The sequence below is a fragment of the Bubalus kerabau genome, chromosome 19 (assembly GCF_029407905.1).
Source record: "Bubalus kerabau isolate K-KA32 ecotype Philippines breed swamp buffalo chromosome 19, PCC_UOA_SB_1v2, whole genome shotgun sequence".
Classification (NCBI taxonomy): domain Eukaryota; kingdom Metazoa; phylum Chordata; class Mammalia; order Artiodactyla; family Bovidae; genus Bubalus; species Bubalus kerabau.
In genome coordinates, this window is record NC_073642.1 from 34,537,501 (window position 1) to 34,554,968 (window position 17,468).

The 17,468-nt window shown below is 51.4% G+C and overlaps 1 protein-coding gene across 3 annotated transcripts in view; it reads right to left on the reverse strand.

Annotated features, from left to right (window-relative positions):
• ARID3B (AT-rich interaction domain 3B) overlaps positions 1-17,468 on the reverse strand; it is a 48,481-nt gene that overhangs the window by 3,923 nt on the left and 27,090 nt on the right. For all 3 annotated transcript variants that reach the window (XM_055555479.1, XM_055555478.1, XM_055555477.1), the window contains 5 exons: positions 16,603-16,674; positions 16,309-16,381; positions 2,868-3,051; positions 1,374-1,642; positions 1,015-1,269 (listed from right to left, as the gene is read on the reverse strand). In XM_055555479.1, the coding sequence (XP_055411454.1) occupies positions 1,015-1,269; positions 1,374-1,642; positions 2,868-3,051; positions 16,309-16,381; positions 16,603-16,674 (853 nt within the window). The remainder of the gene's footprint in view (positions 1-1,014; positions 1,270-1,373; positions 1,643-2,867; positions 3,052-16,308; positions 16,382-16,602; positions 16,675-17,468) is intronic.

Sequence of the window (17,468 nt, forward strand, 5' to 3'; positions counted from 1 at the left end):
CCCCTTAATTAGACTGGGGTGTCTTCAAGGATGGGGTCTGCCTATCCAGTCCCTGTCACTCCCTCTCCATCTGAGCCATCCACAGTCTATGGAAGGTGGCAGGCACTGGCACACGAGGCCTCTGCCCGGCCCACCTGAGACTCTGTCCGTTCCTGATGTTGAGAGCCAAGAATTCTTCCAGATGAGCTGCTTCATCTATTAGCTTCTGGCTTGTGCACGACCAGGGGCAGCTGGCCTGAGCAGGGAACAGGGCAGAGCCCTGCTCTGGGCCACCATCTCGTTTCCTTGGGCTCCCCGCCAGGGGAGAGTGGGACAGGAAGGGGCTGCCTGGGAATACGCACAGCTCCCTTCACACCTGATTTTCCCCCAACACAAGCCTGCTCATGTTTGTTCTGAAGAGAGTCAAGAATGGCAAAGAAATGTGTGAGGGGGAAAGGGGAGAAACAGGAATGAGGGGTGTGGGGTGTGTGGCTGTAGGGATGAGAAGGTGGGGCATCTGAAAAATGTGGAGGGCAAGGGACAGATGTCAATTATGCTGCCAAACTTGTATTTCCTCCTCCCTTCCCTCCTGAGGGCCACTGGCTGCCGGCCTGAGGCAGCCCTGGCCCCTTGCTGGGCCTCGGGAGTGGGGCGCAGTCTTTCTTCCAGGTGGTGGGGCAGTGGGGGCTAAGGGCAAGCCCTTTAACTGAGACAGATCAAAAAGCAGGAGTGGACAGGGAAGACCCCGCAACTGGCCCTGAAGGTCTCCGGCTCCTCCTCCTTGAACAACTGCTTTTCCTTTTTGCTACAGAACAGGGCACGCCTGAGGAACTGCAGGCACCCTCGAAAATGACCTCAGCTTGGTGAACTGAGGTCTCCGTGGCCACTGAACCCCCAGGTGACTCCCTGGTCTCTAGATCCTTCTGCGGATTGGGTGAGAGGGCTGGGGCAGCACCTGGAGGGCCCCCACCCTAGTCCCCGGACGTGAACCCGCCCTGAATGGAGCCGGGGCCTCGCGCACAGGCTGCTGCTCACCCCTGCCATTGATCCTGATCTTCATGGGCAGCTGCCGTGCCATGTTGAACAAGTTGCGCTGGAAAGCCTGCTGCACCAGGCGCTGCTCCTCCTCTGACAGCCTGGACACCTTCTTCTCAGGAGGCTCCCCTGATTCCAGCCGCTCCCGCAGCTGCTCCAGCGTGGCCGTCCGGGTACTGGCCTGCTGGCCAGCCAAAGTCACAGGCACAGCCAGGCGATTTGGCACGGGCACGGTGGTCACCGGGACTCCATCACCTGACAAAGGCACCAGAGCTGGACGCAGCCCACAACCCGCCCTCCCGCCTGCGTCTTGGACCCGGGGAGCTTGGTGCCCCTTCTCCCCCAGGAGCCCTGCGGACCTTTCCTGAGAGGAGCTGCCGGGGATAGTCGAGGGCCGCTGGCACTGGTGCCACCACTGGAGCCCAGCCCAAGGATGGGGAAGCGGATCTTGGGTGGGGAGAGGAGGGCAGGGGCCCCGGCAGCGGTGGTGGGTGAGTAGCCAAAGAGGGAGGAACTGTAGCTGGGCCGCCGGCCCTCCCTCCTGTTGCCGTCAATGGCCGCCTGCAGCTCGGCAGGGGAGCTCAAGGCTTTCTTCTCGCACTCGTAGGCATAGAGATATTTCATATACCTGGATGGAGGGAAGGAAGGAAGGAAGGATCACCCAAAATGCAGTGCCAGGACCGCCCAGTGTAAGCTGATGATCCTCTGCAAGGGGCCTCTGTGGGGCAGGCTCTGTCCTCCAGGACGAAGGAGCACAACCTGGAGAACTTGGTGGAAGAGGAACCCTCAGGATGGCGGGACACCCCAGCCCAGGCTCCCTAACCGCACCCAGGGCTAAGTGCGGCTGGAACTGGAGTCATGGCTCATCAGGGAAACGGCTATCATCACTAATGTTCTGTGTCCACGTGGCACCTTTCCAGTGCCCTGGGAGAAAGGGGAAATGCCATGTTTTGCAATGTCTTTCTGGCTCCTTGATCTCCTAACCGTTCTGAGTCAGCTGTTCAGACAGGCACAACTCTTCCCATTGTGTGTAGGCCTAGAAGTGCCGTCCCGCTTCATGTGAGATGCCCCAAGAAAGCAGTTCTCTACCTAAGAACCCTGGGAGAAAGATGGCTCTGCTGGCTGTCGCTCTGTTCCCAACTTCTGCAGGAACTGTTTCACTGGATAAAACCCTTCTACTTTTCAGCAAGGCCTTAACAAGCCACCCAAGCCACACACAGCTGATCCTTCTCTCTTCTTCACAGAGCAACATCCCGAGTTCCCAAAGAACAGATTCGCTTCTGGACCCCCTTCTTCAATGCTCCCCCTGCTCCTGCCACCCTTATAATTAACTCAAATGGGTACAAAAACAGGTCACCAATCCCAGTGGAGGCCTGCCTGCTTTCCTCTGGGTAAGCTGAATGTCAGGTATAAAGGGCCAGGCTTGGAGTGGGGGTACAGTGTAGGAGAAGATGTCTTGGAAAGACTGTGGACTGCAGAGACAGAAGTCCAGGTATGAACCTCAGCCTGCTTACTAGCTGATACGGCCCTGACCAAACAATCTAGGCTCTGAGACTTAGTTCTTGTCATCTGGAAAACAGGGACAAAACCTACTTGGTGGGGTTGCCGGTGAAATGGAATGAATGAAATGAAACAAAATGGAAAGGTGAAGCAACAGACACAGGACACGCCTGAGAAAAGGCACTCTCGGTTTACTGAGGTGACTGAGGGATTCATCTCAGAAAGCTCCTGGCTCTTTCAGGCATTCCGCCCGTCTTGCTCACTACACGGTGGAATTTCCTTCCTTCCTTGCCTCAAGGTTAATTCCCTCTTGCAGGCCTCAGCTGCCTTTCTGCAGGGCGCGGGCCACTCACTGGGTCCTCAGGGTGAAGGCGGCGCTGGTGATGGACGTGGGCAGGTTCAAGCCTTTGGTGATCTCTCTCCAGATCTTCTTGTTGATGATCTCCACCAGGCCCCCCTTCTCCGTCACCAGCTTATACAGCATGTACAGGTCCAGGATCTGCTTGGCCATGATGGGGATTCGGTTGATGGGGGTCCCTGCGATGGTGCAAGGAGAGAAACACAGGGCTAGGTCATTTTCAGGCAGAGAAAGAAGACATCTGTGCATGGCCACCTTTTGCTGAGTTGGAAATATGTTCACAAATATGCTCAGAAGTGTAATCTGAGTCAAACTCCTAAAGCCTGGAATCTATCAGACTAGCTGCCAGGTCTCCTCAGGAAGAACAGAGAGACAGGTCCGACTCACAGGCTGCGTGGCCTTGGGTAAAGCACATGACCTCTCTGGGTCTGCTCCCTGCTGTAAACAAGAGAGCCAGACTGCATGACTTCAAAGAGTTGATTTTTTGCTAGCAATATGACTCCTAATGATTTGGAGATCAGTCCTGGGTGTTCATTGGAAGGACTAATGTTGAAGCTGAAACTCCAATACTTTGGCCACCTGATGCGAAGAGCTGACTCATTTGAAAAGACCCAGATGCTGTGAAAGATTGAGGGCAGGAGGAGAAGGGGATGACAGAGGATAAGATGGTTGGATGGCATCACCAACTCGATGGACGTGAGTCTGAGTGAACTCTGGGAGCTGGTGATGGACAGGGAGGCCTTGCGTGCTGTGGTTCATGGGGTCGCAAAGAGTTGGACATGACTGAGCGACTGAACTGAACTGAATGATTTGGCAACTCAGTCCTCTAGAGCCTTTAGAAGTCATTCGGCTGCCCCCCCAGTGAACTAACTCTTTCCTGACCCCTGCATAGGGGAGGGCCTGTCCCACTGTCCACATGGACAGCTCCTGGGCTTCTCTTCTGCAGCTCTCAGCGCCGTTTATAACCGTGCTTTATTTTCATCCTGCCTTGTTTTCTCCTTATCTCTTCTCCTGCTGCAGGATAGAGAAATGGGTCTTTTTTTTGTCTCCTGTGTCCCCACCATGTCAAAGGAGCTGCTGGGCACACAGGTCTCCAAGGGGATGAAAAGCCACTCAACAGTTCTCTCCCCACTAATCACTCCACCCCCTCCCTGGCCTCTGAAAGAGGGAGGGTCAGAGCTGCTTCCGCCCCCTGGCCCCGAAGGGAAGTGACAGGAGTCAGGGACTTGATTAGGAAACCTGGCCCGGAGCAGGAAGGCCCACTAATGAGCACCCGGGGACGGCAGGGAGGGCGCGGCCAGGATCCTTTCTTGGGCAGCCGGGATGCTCGTCAGGAGGCGTGATGGATGACTGTCATTTGGCAGCCCCGGGATTAATGATCTGGAGGTCAGAGGGGAGAATTCCAGCGGGAAGGGTCACCGTCCGGGGCACCGTATGAGACTTGTTGCCTTTTGATGGCAAGTCCTTTTACTGTACACCGGCTGCTCCTCCTCTGCCTTGCCCACCCCCCCGCCCCTGCTGCCAGACTCCCCCCACCCCCACTCCAGCCTGCTGCAGTCTCACTGACTGCCTGGTGGACGTCAGGCCAGCTTGATTAGAGAAGGGCTGTTTGTTTCAGCTCCTCCTGCTTCTTTCCCCTCAAGGAATGGCATTTTCATCTCAGTCCTCGCACACTGCCCTCGCTCTTTTTACAGGGTAATTCAAGCCAGAGTGGAGTGAAGGGTCCCACGATTATGAGGGAGAAGCAGTGTGAGCGCAAACACGTGGCACTGCTATGGTGGTCCCAGGCCTCCTTCCTCAGTGTAGGAGGGAGCTAGAGGCCTTGAAGACCTTTGTCCTGACAAAGGCCACGGAGTTAAATCCAAAGGATCACTGGTAAAATGTCAGAGGACTGCCGGCATGCTCCTAAGACACAACAGCGCACACGCTGGTTAACTTCTCCCTGTGCTGTTCTGTACAGCAGACTTCATTCCCATCATAAGCACAGAGGTCTCACGCAACAAAATCGGTCTCCCAGCAGAACAGGGCTAAGGTCTCCTTCCTCTATACCTGGTCTGCCCGAGCCTTCACGGCCTTGCCTTGAGAGTCTGGAGGACCACTTCCAAGGTTCCCTCCCACAGGACCCTGAAGCTGTCACTTCCAGAAGCTTCCGGAACATCTTTACACGTGACCCATTCACTTCCAGGTCTGATGTTCACACTCTCCCCTTCATCCCCTAGGCGAGCTCCCTTTTCCCATCCTTGCCTCTTCATTCAGCAACACCATCGCTCTGAGAGGTCTTGGGCAGGAACCTCAGAGGGAGACTGCTCCTCTTCTCTCTCCCCCACCTTTAGGTTGTCTGGAGGCTCACCGATTCCTCCTCTGAGGCACCTTTCAAAGCTCACTTGCTCACTACAGCCATCACCCTGGGCCAGGCCCTCACTGGCTCCCCATTAGAGACCCTAGCAGCCCTGAATCCACATGTTCAACCTGCATGCTACTGCCAGACAATCTGATGAAAACACCACTTTCACCCCATTACTCACTTCCTAGTTTAAAAAACCCACAATGACTCTTATTGCCGACCCAGCCCACCTCACATGTTCAATATCATGACTCAGGTTCCCGAACACTCCTTAGAAGATTGTATGTGTGTTATTTGCTCACTTGTGTCTGACTCTTTGCGACCCCACTGACTGTAGCTCACCAGGCTCCTCTGTCCATGGAATTCTCCAGGCAAGAATACTAAAGTGGGTTGCATTCCCTCCCCGAGGGGATCTTCCCAACCCAGGGATTGAACCCTGGTCTCCTGAATTGCAGGCATCTTCTTTACCATCTAAGCTACCAGGGAAGCCCCCACTTAGAAGATTATGTATGATGTGTTTCAAACACATTCCAATAACTTACTCTCACTCAATCAGCTGGGTCTTCTCACCATCACCCCACAACCCAAATTCTTTCTCCTCTATTTTTTGGGTTTTATTCTTCCTCTTCATCAACTCTAAAATGATGTGCTCAAATCCTCCTTATACGGGCCTTCAATGTTCACTCTCTCCAGGAACAATTTTCTAACTACCTTGGTTCGAATATATTTCTTTCCTCTCCGAATTTCTATTATAACCACTACAAGTTCCACAAATAATTACACATATTTCACTTATGCTCATCTGGTATCCCAGGAGGATTGTAAGCTCCATGAAAGCAGGGACTGTTTTTCCCTTCATCATGTCTTGAATATTATAAAATTTAATAAGCGAAACTACCACGCAGATTAAACAAACAACGTGCTTCTCAGAGTCAAAGCAACCAGCTCTGTGCCAACCCGACGGGGAATATTAAACGCATGTTCCTCCTGTCGGTGGTGTGCCCGCCTGGGTCTGTCACTGGCTCTCAGTGCCTAATGCTGACAGCCCTGAACAGAAGTCACTGGCTCTTCTCGATACTGGCAGGTTCGCGAGTGTCACGACCTTTATTAAACAGACCAGGGAAGTGAGGACTCTAGTGGTTCAGCCCTTGGCGTCTGAGCCCTGCAATACGAGGACCGGCAGCACAGGAATGCATGGAGAGCTGGGGGTTTTGAGAAGGTAAAGAAACCATGAAGTCTTTCAGTGGGGCCATAGAGAAGGGGAGACAAGTGTTAAGAGGGGAAGGTGGCTGGGTCTGAGATATACACAGAACAGGCATGGCCGAGTGAGTGACCACCAAGCTGGGCTTGAGGGTGTGCCGTCCTTCAGAAGTGTGTCCTTGGAGAGCCAGCTAACACATGACTTTGGAACTCCACTTGTGAATAGCTTTCTGGGTTTATACTATTTTCATTTGATTCTCTCCAAGGTGGTAGATCTTCAAATATAGAGTGTGTTTTACTTTTAGAAAGTCATTCAAGGAAACAAGCCAGGAAAATAGGACGAAGTGAGCAGGCGGTTTGTACTGATTTTGTGTGAAGATGAGGTGTGGCCATACAGCATGACAGATTTCCTCGTGTGGCTCAAACTGCCTCTGAAGGCAGCTCCCCAGGGAGGAATTATAGATTCCCTCAGAGCAGTCACTGGACTAAATGTCTAGTCATTTGAGATGACTTCTTTCAAAGACAACAACATTATAGATGTGAAAAGTCATTAAAAATTCCCCTCTTTATAGTCACATAGCAACTGACTGCGTTAGGCTGGAGTTGCTCAGGGGCATGGGAAACGGGCAGATACAGGACCTGAGAAGATGAGTTAGGAGCAAGGTGGCATTCTGAGTCCCCAGAGTGACCTCTCCCCTACACCAGGGCTATTCTGCCACCCAGCCCCACTCTGGGCGGGCAGGGGTCATGATTTCTCTCAGCGGGGCCCCTACTGCCTGGCCAGGCACCCCAGTTCCAGGAATCAGTAGGTAAGAGGAACAGGCGTTTTCCTCCTCATGGATGGCCCTCCACAAAACCCCTAAAAGTAGCGTCCAGAGCAGGTGGGCCCCTCAGTCCCACCAGAAACAAAGCTGACCATATCCTGCAAGCCAACTTTAGATGCCATCCTGGCTTTCTCACATTAAGCAGCCAGTCCGGACATAAAACCTGCCCTGGTTTTGATTCTTTCGACAACTAAGACAGAAGCAGGGTCCTCAGGCTAGTCTGGCTCTGTGGTCTGCCCTGTGCTTAGTGGGCCTAGGAGCCATCTTCTGTGTCCCAAGGAGACTCAACTACGAAAGAGGGGGGAGAAGACCTTTTAGCTGAGTTTCCCTCCCTGAACAAGGCGAAAAAAAATCAAGAACATCATACTGGGGGGTGGGGATGGGGGATTGACATATTCAGGCCTCAGTTTCCCTGTCTGGCTGAAGCAGGGAATTTGGACTAGATGACTTCCAGCTCTAAAGTCCTATGAGTCTAGGAATAAAAACTCGAAGTTCAAGTTCATAAGCAATGCCTCTTCCCCTAGCCTTGGGGGGAAGTGGGGGAGCTTCTGGCCCACCCTGTGGGCTGGATTACATCTTACTCTAAAGAGCCTCTTCACCTGAGAGACAGCAGGCCTCAGTCCACAATAAAAGCCAAAGCAACCTGCAGAGAGCCAGGAAGGAGGCCAGCAGCCAGTGCAGAGCCCTCTCCGTGGGTCACCAGCATTGGCCCTGCAGGGGGCCGAATGCCCGCCCCCCGTTACACCTCCCAGAGTGGGCGGGAGCACGTTGCGGGAAACCCTGTGGGCTGTCAGTCACTGCTATCAAAGCAGGAGCTTGGATTGAGGGTAATTAATCATGGTCCCTCTGACAGCAATCCAGGGCCTTATCTGTACCCCAAGAAATGCCGCTGGTCTCCAGTTCCCTCCTCAATAAAGGAGACTGACAGTTCCAACAAAGAGGCCCCTTATCAGATTTCAGCCAGGGAGCCTGAAGCAGCCCGAGGGAGATGCGGAAAAGGCTTTTATAAGGCTGGGACCAGGGACGCCGCTGGGGGCTCCGGGGGCTTTACCCGGCGGGCTGGGCTGGGCGCCGGCCCTAGTGCTGCTGTCCAGGGCCCTCAGTGCAAATGGAGCCAAACAAAGCCTGCTCCTGGTCCTTGGCCTCCTCCCCGGCACCGGGACTGGAGACACACAGAGCAGGGACGAGTGCAGAGCGGGGAGATGGGCTCCTCGAGCATGGTGGGCATGTGAGGAGAGGACCACTTCCTCCCCACCACAGAGAGTGGGCACGTTCCAGGGATGACCAGAAGCAATCGGGGGCAGGGACCCAGGACAGAAAGCACATGGCTGCCTTCCTGCCTACTGGTCAGGGGTGAGTGCCCAGGACCCAGGGCGTGGCCCTGCCCAGGACCCTCGCTGCCTTTCCTGACTGAACAAGATCATTAATCATTTCCACAGCACATCAAGAGAGCTGGGAGCCTTGAGGAGCTAAGTCCTCATTTAAGCAGGAACGCAGAGAGGCAGGCAAGCCTCCTGCTTACTCCTCTGCATATTAATTCCTGCCCAGCTCTACAAGTAGGGGAATGACTGGTGGTATTTTCCCTGTGACTCGCTAATGTAGAAAATACTTCCCACTGAGACACTAGGCAGCAGGGAGTGGTGGTGTGCCATGTGTGTGGAGCTGACTGTTCCAGAAGTCAGGGTGGAGCGAGGATGCGCAGATATCCCGATACTGGACTGGGCCTACACGCACCCTTCAGCCCTCTACCACGAGCTCTCACTGAGGAGCCCTGACTGACTGGGCTCTAGTGCCTAGAGCCCAGATGAGTAGCTTAAGGATACCGCCCACCAGATCTTTTCTGCTGTGTACACCCCACTATCCATTGCTCATAGCAAAATACAGAACATTTCCAGCACTCCAGAAAACTCTTCCATTATCCTTCCCAATCAATACCCACTGCCCACCCCACTCAGAGGTAACCATTATCCTGTATCACTATAGGTGATTTTCTTGAACTTTACACAAACCGAAGAATGCAGTATATACAGTTTTCCGTGAATGGCTTCTTGCGTTACACATTAGGCCTGTGAGAGCCATCCCAGCTGGGTACACAGCAATTCATTCTTTGTTACTGCTGTGTGGGATTCACTGCACTAGAGGACTATGTCACCATTTAATTGTCCATTTTACTACTGACGGACGTTTCAGTTCTTTCCCGTTTTTGCCTATAATGAATGGTGTTGCTATGAATACTCTTGCATGTGTCTTTTAGTGAACCAGAGCTTTCATTTCCATTGGGGATACACCTGGAGGTTTAACTGCTGGGTAACAGGGTTGGCATTCATTTAGCTTTAGTAAACACCACTGAACAGATTTCCAGTAGTGATGCCCATTTATAGTCCCACCAGCAATGAATGGAGTTCTGGAGGCACCACAACCTGAGAGGCTAACTTCAGACCCATTACCCTTCTTGATACTCGAGCTCAGACCAAGTGCTTTACTAGCACATGCAGTCTTGTACTCTACTATGGCTGGTAATAAAATTAGGGCTATGGTGGTGCTGTTTCCTCCCATAAAAACCACGCTCAGAGAAGAAAACTAAGGAGTTAGAAGGAGGTGGACCGTCAGGTCTTTGCTTTGCCTGCTGCTGATCAACAGACCGGCCTGAGTTGTCCAGGAGAAGGGTGGAGGGGTGACTGGGGAGAGGCCCAACAACTCAAGGCCATTCTCCCTGAGCAGTGCATGGATGTCTGAGCTTCCATTGCCCAACTGTGCCTCTAGCCTCTCAAGACCCAGTAGATGTTCCCACAGTGTAAGCGGGTCAAACTCTCGCTTCAGACTTTCCCTACACCGATCCTTGGATGGTCTACTGAATACTGGCTCACTTTGGAACAAAGGAGGCCAAACTATCAGTCCATGGAATTCTCCAGGCTAGTGGGTACCCTTCCCTTCTGCAGGGGATCTTCCCAACCCAGAGATTGAACCCAGGTTTCCCACATTGCAGGCAGATTCTTTACCAGTTGAGCCACAGGGGAAACCCAAGAATACTGAAGTGGGTAGCCTATCCCTTCTCCAGTGGATCTTCCTGACCCAGGAATCGAACCGCGGTCTCTTGCATTGCAGGCAGATTCTTTACCAACTGAGTTATCAGGGAAGCCTTCAACCCAATTTTACCAAGTGCTAAAAGTACCAATAAATGATTTTGAAGGGGAAGAGGCTGAATTTAAAGATAATAATCAGCTATTCAAATTAATCACGCCTTTCAAAAACCAGTGATCTCTTCCTATTATCATGGATAACTGGTTAGTAATAAGGTATTTAAAAGGGGGGACATGGGGCTTCCCTGGTGGTCCAATGGTTAAGAATCCACTTTGCAAAGCAGGGGACACAGGTTCAATCCCTGGTCCAGGAAGACTCCACATGCCTTGGGGCAGCTACGCCGTGTGCCACGACTAATGCTGGTGCTCTAGAACCTGAGAGCCTCAGCTACGGAAGCCTGTATGCCCTAAAGCGTGTGCTCCGCAACAAGAGAAGCCATCCTAATAAGCAGCCAGTGGACTGCAATTACAGGGCAGCCCCTGCTTGCCGTGACGAGAGCGAGCCCACACGTAGCAATGACGCTCCGGTAGAGCAAAAAAAAAAAGTGGGAGGGGAACCCTAGTACTAGAACATCAGCTACCACCTGGGGAGAGAAAAAGATCTGGCCTAAAACAAAGGATTAATCCTGAGACAAAGATTTGTATTCTGGACTTTCATTTGGGGATAAAGTTGGAAAATGAAGCCCCAAAGCCTATTTTATCTGTCAAAGACAAACATATTTTAGTCTATCAGGAAGAGTGTCCATGGCACAGACCATTTAATGCAAGGTACAAAGAATATATGAGGAACTCCCTCCACCAAGAGGCAAAGCAATATATGTCACGAACATTTCCTTGCCTGAGATGGATAGATAAGCACACAACAGAAGGAAAAACACTCAAATTGCACTTTGAGGCAGACCAAGCCCTTTTCCCACAGTAAATTCTTTGTATATACACATCAAAAACAGATCCAACAATCCATTTGGGAAAACCAAGGTCAGTGTGCAGCCTTGAACAGAACTGGAGGGGGAGGGAGGCCAGTTCTCCGATGAAGTCCTAACACAACTTGTCTTCCATGTGACCAAGCAGGTCCTCTGTCTGGTGTGCCAAGCTGGGACAGGGGCTGGAGGAGAGATCCTCGCTTGTGGGCACTTGGTTAGGGGACCCATGATGCTACTGTTAGGGCTTTTCCGGTGGCTCCCTAATCCTGCCTTGACAGACGGCAGCCTCTGTGCCACTGTGACCCGTCAAATCTGCCCTTCCCTGAGAGACAGGCTGTCTTACTCTGAGATGAACACTCTTCTTGCATGAAGACCTGTGCCCTATGTTTATCAGCTAGATGCTGTCAGACCCTCCCGGGCCCTGACCTGTGCAGGTGGGCCACAGTCCCTGTGGGGCTTAGAAGGCTGAAGGAGAGCAGAGGCTTGTCCACTGCCCCAGTGGAAAGTTATGGAGCTGCTGGTGCTAGGGGCCAAGTTTCTCCAGGGTAGTGAGAGTGAGAGAAAGAATCCCGGCCTGGGGATGAGGAAACCACATGCTAAAGCGGCTCTGTGGCCGCAGGGGGGTCATTTAACCCGGGGGCTGGTTCTCCACTGCTACTGTGATTATCTTTGCTCTCTCTACCCCACAGAGGTGGAGCTATGGGGAACAGCATATCAGATAATGGGTTGAAAGGGTTCTGTAAAGTACACAGGGTAACAATAATAAAATTAACAGCGAAATCATCTTCCTCCTCTTTGATGAAATCATACTTCTGCTTCACTGCCTGGGGAACAAGAGAACGAGCTCTTCTTTCTCAGTGATGAGGGAAGAATGTTCATAAGCCTTTGCTTATGAGACTTCCAAATCAGCACCTGCCCCCCTTGCCCATAGTACCCCCTGGAAAATCTACCAGGGAATAAATAACACCTCAGAAATCACCCACAGTGAGTTAAATTAGTCAAAGAATTTTGTTTACAAATGTTTGGCTTTTTTTTATACCAAAAAAGGTGCATGTGTTTTACACACACACACACACACACACACACACACACACATCTGCCATGTACACACAGCAAAAGGTGAGGAAAAGGGGGCATCAGAGTTCTGAAGTCTAACCCATCTTTCTACAGAAACGTCTGTGTGGGAAGCACAAGCAAAAGAAACTTGTTTAGTTCAGTTTGGCTTCACTCAGCAAAAGAAGAAACACATGATCCTGCAAGGAAGGGAATGAAGCATTTGGTTTGGCGGGGGGTGGGGCTCCCTGGTGTAGCTTTTAACACAACTATTTTAATAGAAAACTGCTCAAGGGGCTTTTCTTCTATTTTGGTTATTGAGGGTGGCTCATTGCTTGCTCACAGCTCAACAGACACAACCACGGACACATAACACATAACAGAGAACTTGGAAGAAACTTCCAGATTGACTGTAACCGAAACCTTCTCTTTTTAGAGATAAGGAAACTGTGGCCCCCGGAAGAGGAAGGATTTGCTCAGGATGGATGCTGGCCCCAGCTTCACCTGCCTCATCCGCAGGCCTCCCACAGGCTGCAGCAGCCGTTCCGAGGCCGGCAGGACACAGGAGCCCACTGGGCACTGCCTTGGCCTCTTCTCAAGTGCCTTTTGGGGCAGGTTTCACTGCTGGGGGTGGGAGGGAGGGGTCACGAGGGTGCATGTCACCCGGTCTGGCCTAGAAACCAAGGTGCCTCAAGCTGAAAGGCCCATCTGCTGCAGTCAATTCACCCAAACATGTTAACAAGCCGGAGAGCCCCAGCACAAAGCAGCAGATACGGCCAGGCCCCTCTCCCACTGCACAGCCGTTTTATCACCTGCAGCTGCAGTCATTCGGGGCTACAGGCTGGGTGCCACCTCCTCTGGAGCCCGGTCCACTTCCTCTGTGGTGTAGCTTCTGTGTCAAAGCTGCCCAGCCCACTCACGGCCCAGGTGAGCATCACTGGGCCTTTCAGACTCTGGCTGCTTTCCGGGGCTCCTCTGAAATCAACTGCTTATCCTTGATCTTAGCTCTGGAGGATGAGCTGCTGACCCACTGCCAAGGTCTGTGAGTCTCTTCCTTGCACCCAGCCAGCTAAGAGTGGGCTCCTGAGTGCCCCAGATTCCAATGTGGGAATGACAAATAAGTCACAAATGTCTAGGGGCCCTTGGTCTCACCATTCTGCAAAGAGGAAAGACAGCAAGCTTCATGTGGTTAGAAGCGCAAACTGCTCCCAGTCCCCTTGAACCACTCATTCTAAATTTAGGCCATCAGACATGAGTCTTCCAGCAGGGAGATCACTGTGATTTTAAAGGGAACAACCTAACCTCCACAGTCTCCTTGCCTCAGTCTTCCTTCTTCAGCCCAACTACACACTGCTTGCCACAGCAAGCTTCCTGAAAGCAGGAAGCTCTGGTGACACTCCCGGGTGTTCCCTTCAATAACTCGGCTATGTCACAGACTGCAGTGCTACCTTCTTGGCCAAACACAGCTCTTCACAATCTGATGCCACCTGATTCATCTAGGCCAGACAAGGGTTCTTCCAGTCCTGTCTAGACCACATATACACCACTGCATTTCTGCCTCCACTCTTTCCATGTTGGAGCTACAGCAACTCTCGGGTCCCTACACTCCAGCCTTGGATGGGGACCAGCACCCACTCGTCTGGCCCTCAGCTACAGGTGGGAAGTTCCTCCCATTGCCAGACACAGGCCCTGCCACCCTCAGATATTGCTCTCTGAGTGGAGCTAAGATGATTTCCCTGAAGAGTTTCTCTGCAGAGGAAATTTTTGATCTTCAACTTCTTTCCTACCCTTTTATGGCAGTGGTTCTAAACAGGGGGACACTTTTGTCCCCCCGGGGACATTTATAATATCTGCAGACATTTTTGGTTATCAAGACTGGGGAGGAGCACCCCACAAAGGACTATCCAGTCCCCAAAATCAATATGCTGAGGCTGAGGAACCTTATACTAGAGTAATTAACAAGCACCAAAATGGACTCGACTGTTTCCCTTCTGTTGTTGACACCAGCAAACAGTGAAATACCGAACCTAAGTGCTGAAGAAAGAAAAAAGATTTACTCAGGGCCTGAATAACTGTAAACAGACAGGATCAAAGAGAGTCACTTCTGCTTTGGGTTCACTCTGGAATAGACTAGATGCAGTCTGGCAGCCCCAGTGCTATGCAATAGCAGGACACTCAGCATACATCCCTCCGTACTGCTGACCTCCAATCACAGGCAGCTAATTGGGGGTGGGGTGGGGGAGGAGAGGCTCCCCGCCCCCCTCCCCCCCCCCACCAGGGCAGCTGAGTTAGGAAAACCAACAGGACTGTTCCGACAGGAAATGTGTCCTGAGCGGGGCTCCTCCCAGTCGCTGCCCCCAGGTCTGGCCCTGTGCTGGCACTGGGGACGTGGAGAAATGAAAAAGCGGCTGTCCTCAAGGAGAGCCTCATCTACTGGGGACACAGAGCAGTAAACACACAATTATGGATCTTCACTCTTGGCTAGGCTGATATAACTTCCATTTTCCTTTAAAAATCCTTCCGGGAAGGGAGAAAAGCAATAAAGCAGGATCGAAAGCAGTGGAGCCACACTGCTGATTAAAATCTGTATTGCTATAGCAGCCCCTCTGAGACCAGATCAGCTCCTGGGTTTGCACCAGCTGGGCTTGTGGAGCTTGTAAATAATTAAAAGGTAATTGGAAGGGGAGACCAAAGTATTAAGTGGATTTCTCTTTCTCAGGGCAACCAGGGAGTTTCATTGCTGCCAGTCACATTATCTTTCGGGATTATATTCTTGTTTTTTACTGACACATGCAGCTCCAGATAACAGTTGGAGGAGTAAACTAATTAGAGCTGCTTAGACTGCTTTGATAGGCTTGGTGATGAGGGGAAACCCAGACTCAAAACTTTCGATTGCCTTTGTAAGCAAACCGGCAGTAATAGGCACACTACTAAGAAGGCAATGAGGCTTTGGAAGGAGGGGGAGAGAAACAGGGATGAGGTTGGTGGGGAGATGGAGAGGGAGAGAGGGAAAAAGAGGAGTTAACTCAGGATCTTTCATTGCTGGAGGCCGTCATTACAGCCCCACCTACAATAAAGAGGACGACTTCATTCCCAGGTGTCAATAAAGGAGCTGACACAGAAACCAAGGGCTACACGATCAGGCAGGGTCCCAGGGAACATGCTGGCAGGAGCAGCTCCCCTAAGGCTTTGTCCTGAGGATGAAGAAGATGCCGCTACTCAGGTTGCCGAGAATTATCTCCTAGAGACGCTGGGGTTCTGACCATGCTTCCTGAGGGTTGCCAGCTGGTGAACCCATTGCTGTGACTGAATACAAAGCCAGGAAGTTGAGTCACTGTGGGCTCAAGACTGAAACATGCCATGGTCCCAAGTGGAGATGGTTGGGGGCGGGTGGGTGCAGGAGAATGAGAAGGAGAGAAAGACCAGACGCGCTAAAGCACCATAAAGCGGATGTCCATGTGCCCTACACTTAAACTGCAGGAGCACCCCAACCAAACCAGGGGGTGCAAAAATCAAAGAGCCCATGGATAAGGAAAAAAGAGTTAGCTTTTCCTTCTTGTGGATCATTTCAGAATCCTCCCAACACATCCTGGAGGGCCTCCATTTTTTCATTGGCCATTCTAAGTCTCTATTAAGCCAGATGCACCAGCAGGAAGCCCCATATACGAGTTTTAAGTGATATCCAGGACTACTTACTATAAGGCTAAGAAAAAAAGTGTATTTGAATTTGAAATGACTCCAGAGACCAGTTAATCAGAACAGTGACAAGAATAAAGCAGGACCGAATTTGGATGATCATTCCATTCATTTTCTACCCAGGCCCTCTCTGCCCTCTTCAACCTGACTGTCAATTATCCAGCTAAGTATGGGACCAACTGGCAATAAATGGCTCCTGTCCTCCTGGGCTAAGATGCTGGCCCTCCACAGGGAGGATGGCTAAGAGTGACCTGCACACAGTGGGCACTCAGTAAATATTCAGTGAACTGAAATGATGAGTAGGGGGCACACTCACCCCTCTTCTGCATAAAGACGAAGAGGTCATCCAGGAACTCTTTCCTCTCCGGGTCACTGTCCAGTTCATACAGCTGCAATCCCGAACCCACCAGAAAAAAGAAAAAAACAAAAATACACAACAGTGAAAATAAATTCCATCTTATGTAGGAAGTCTTACAACAGCGATACACAACCATCTGAATGACTACAGATGAGACTCACAGGCCACTGCTATCCTCATTCCTTGGGGAGCAGATACAATAACCCACTGCAGAACGGCCCCTTCTGTTATTACGAAGGAAACATTACAGACCTTGGCAAAATCACGAGAGATCTCTCTTCCCCGGCCTCCATCTGCATCATCACTCCAGGCCAAACCACCATTCTAAAGGGGAACGAAGCAAGAGGTCAGAAGGCAGTAGGCAGGGAGTGAGGGGGCAAGGCAGTCTTTTAGGGTGCAGAGGGGGACCCTGAGCAACTGTGTTCTCCTGGCTCACAATGAAAGACCGACCGCTTGAGTAACCGCCTCTGCCCCGCTAAAAGGGACATCTCGGTTTTGTGCTTTCAATTATGGTTCCAAAACCAGAGGGAGTCAGGTGGAAGAATCGTCTTCATTTGCTGGAGGTGAGCAGGTGTTACTTACACTGGATAACCCTGGAAGAGGGGACACAAAGGCCTAGCTTTGAGAACTGGCTCATCTCTAGTTGATGTTCTGGAAGCCATCGTTCTGAGGTGAACCATTCTTCTGCAGGTTCAGTGTGGCATGTGTTTGTATGTTTTATGGTGTGCCTGTAAATTATACTGTATGTTGTGAAGATACCTAGCCTGGCCTCGCGCACAACACTTAAGCGGAAGATAAAGGGTCAAAGGGAAAAGATGAAGATCTCGAAAATCTTGTGGTCTCTCAGCCAAGCCTCACCACCAGAAGCCCTAACTCTAGTGATCAGAACTGCCTAGTGATATGAGGGCCCTGGGGGCCTGAGATTACTCCCAAGATACAGAGAGACTGTTCCATTAGGGTGAAGTTCATTTTCATTAGAGAAGTAATGAAAACCTAATCCTAATTTAATTGATTAGGTCAAACCAACACCATTCAACTGATTGGGAGGAAATGGCAAATATGCTTTTGTTTATGTTCTTGAAATCTGCTTCCTGCTTTTATTCAGTTGAATAACTCTT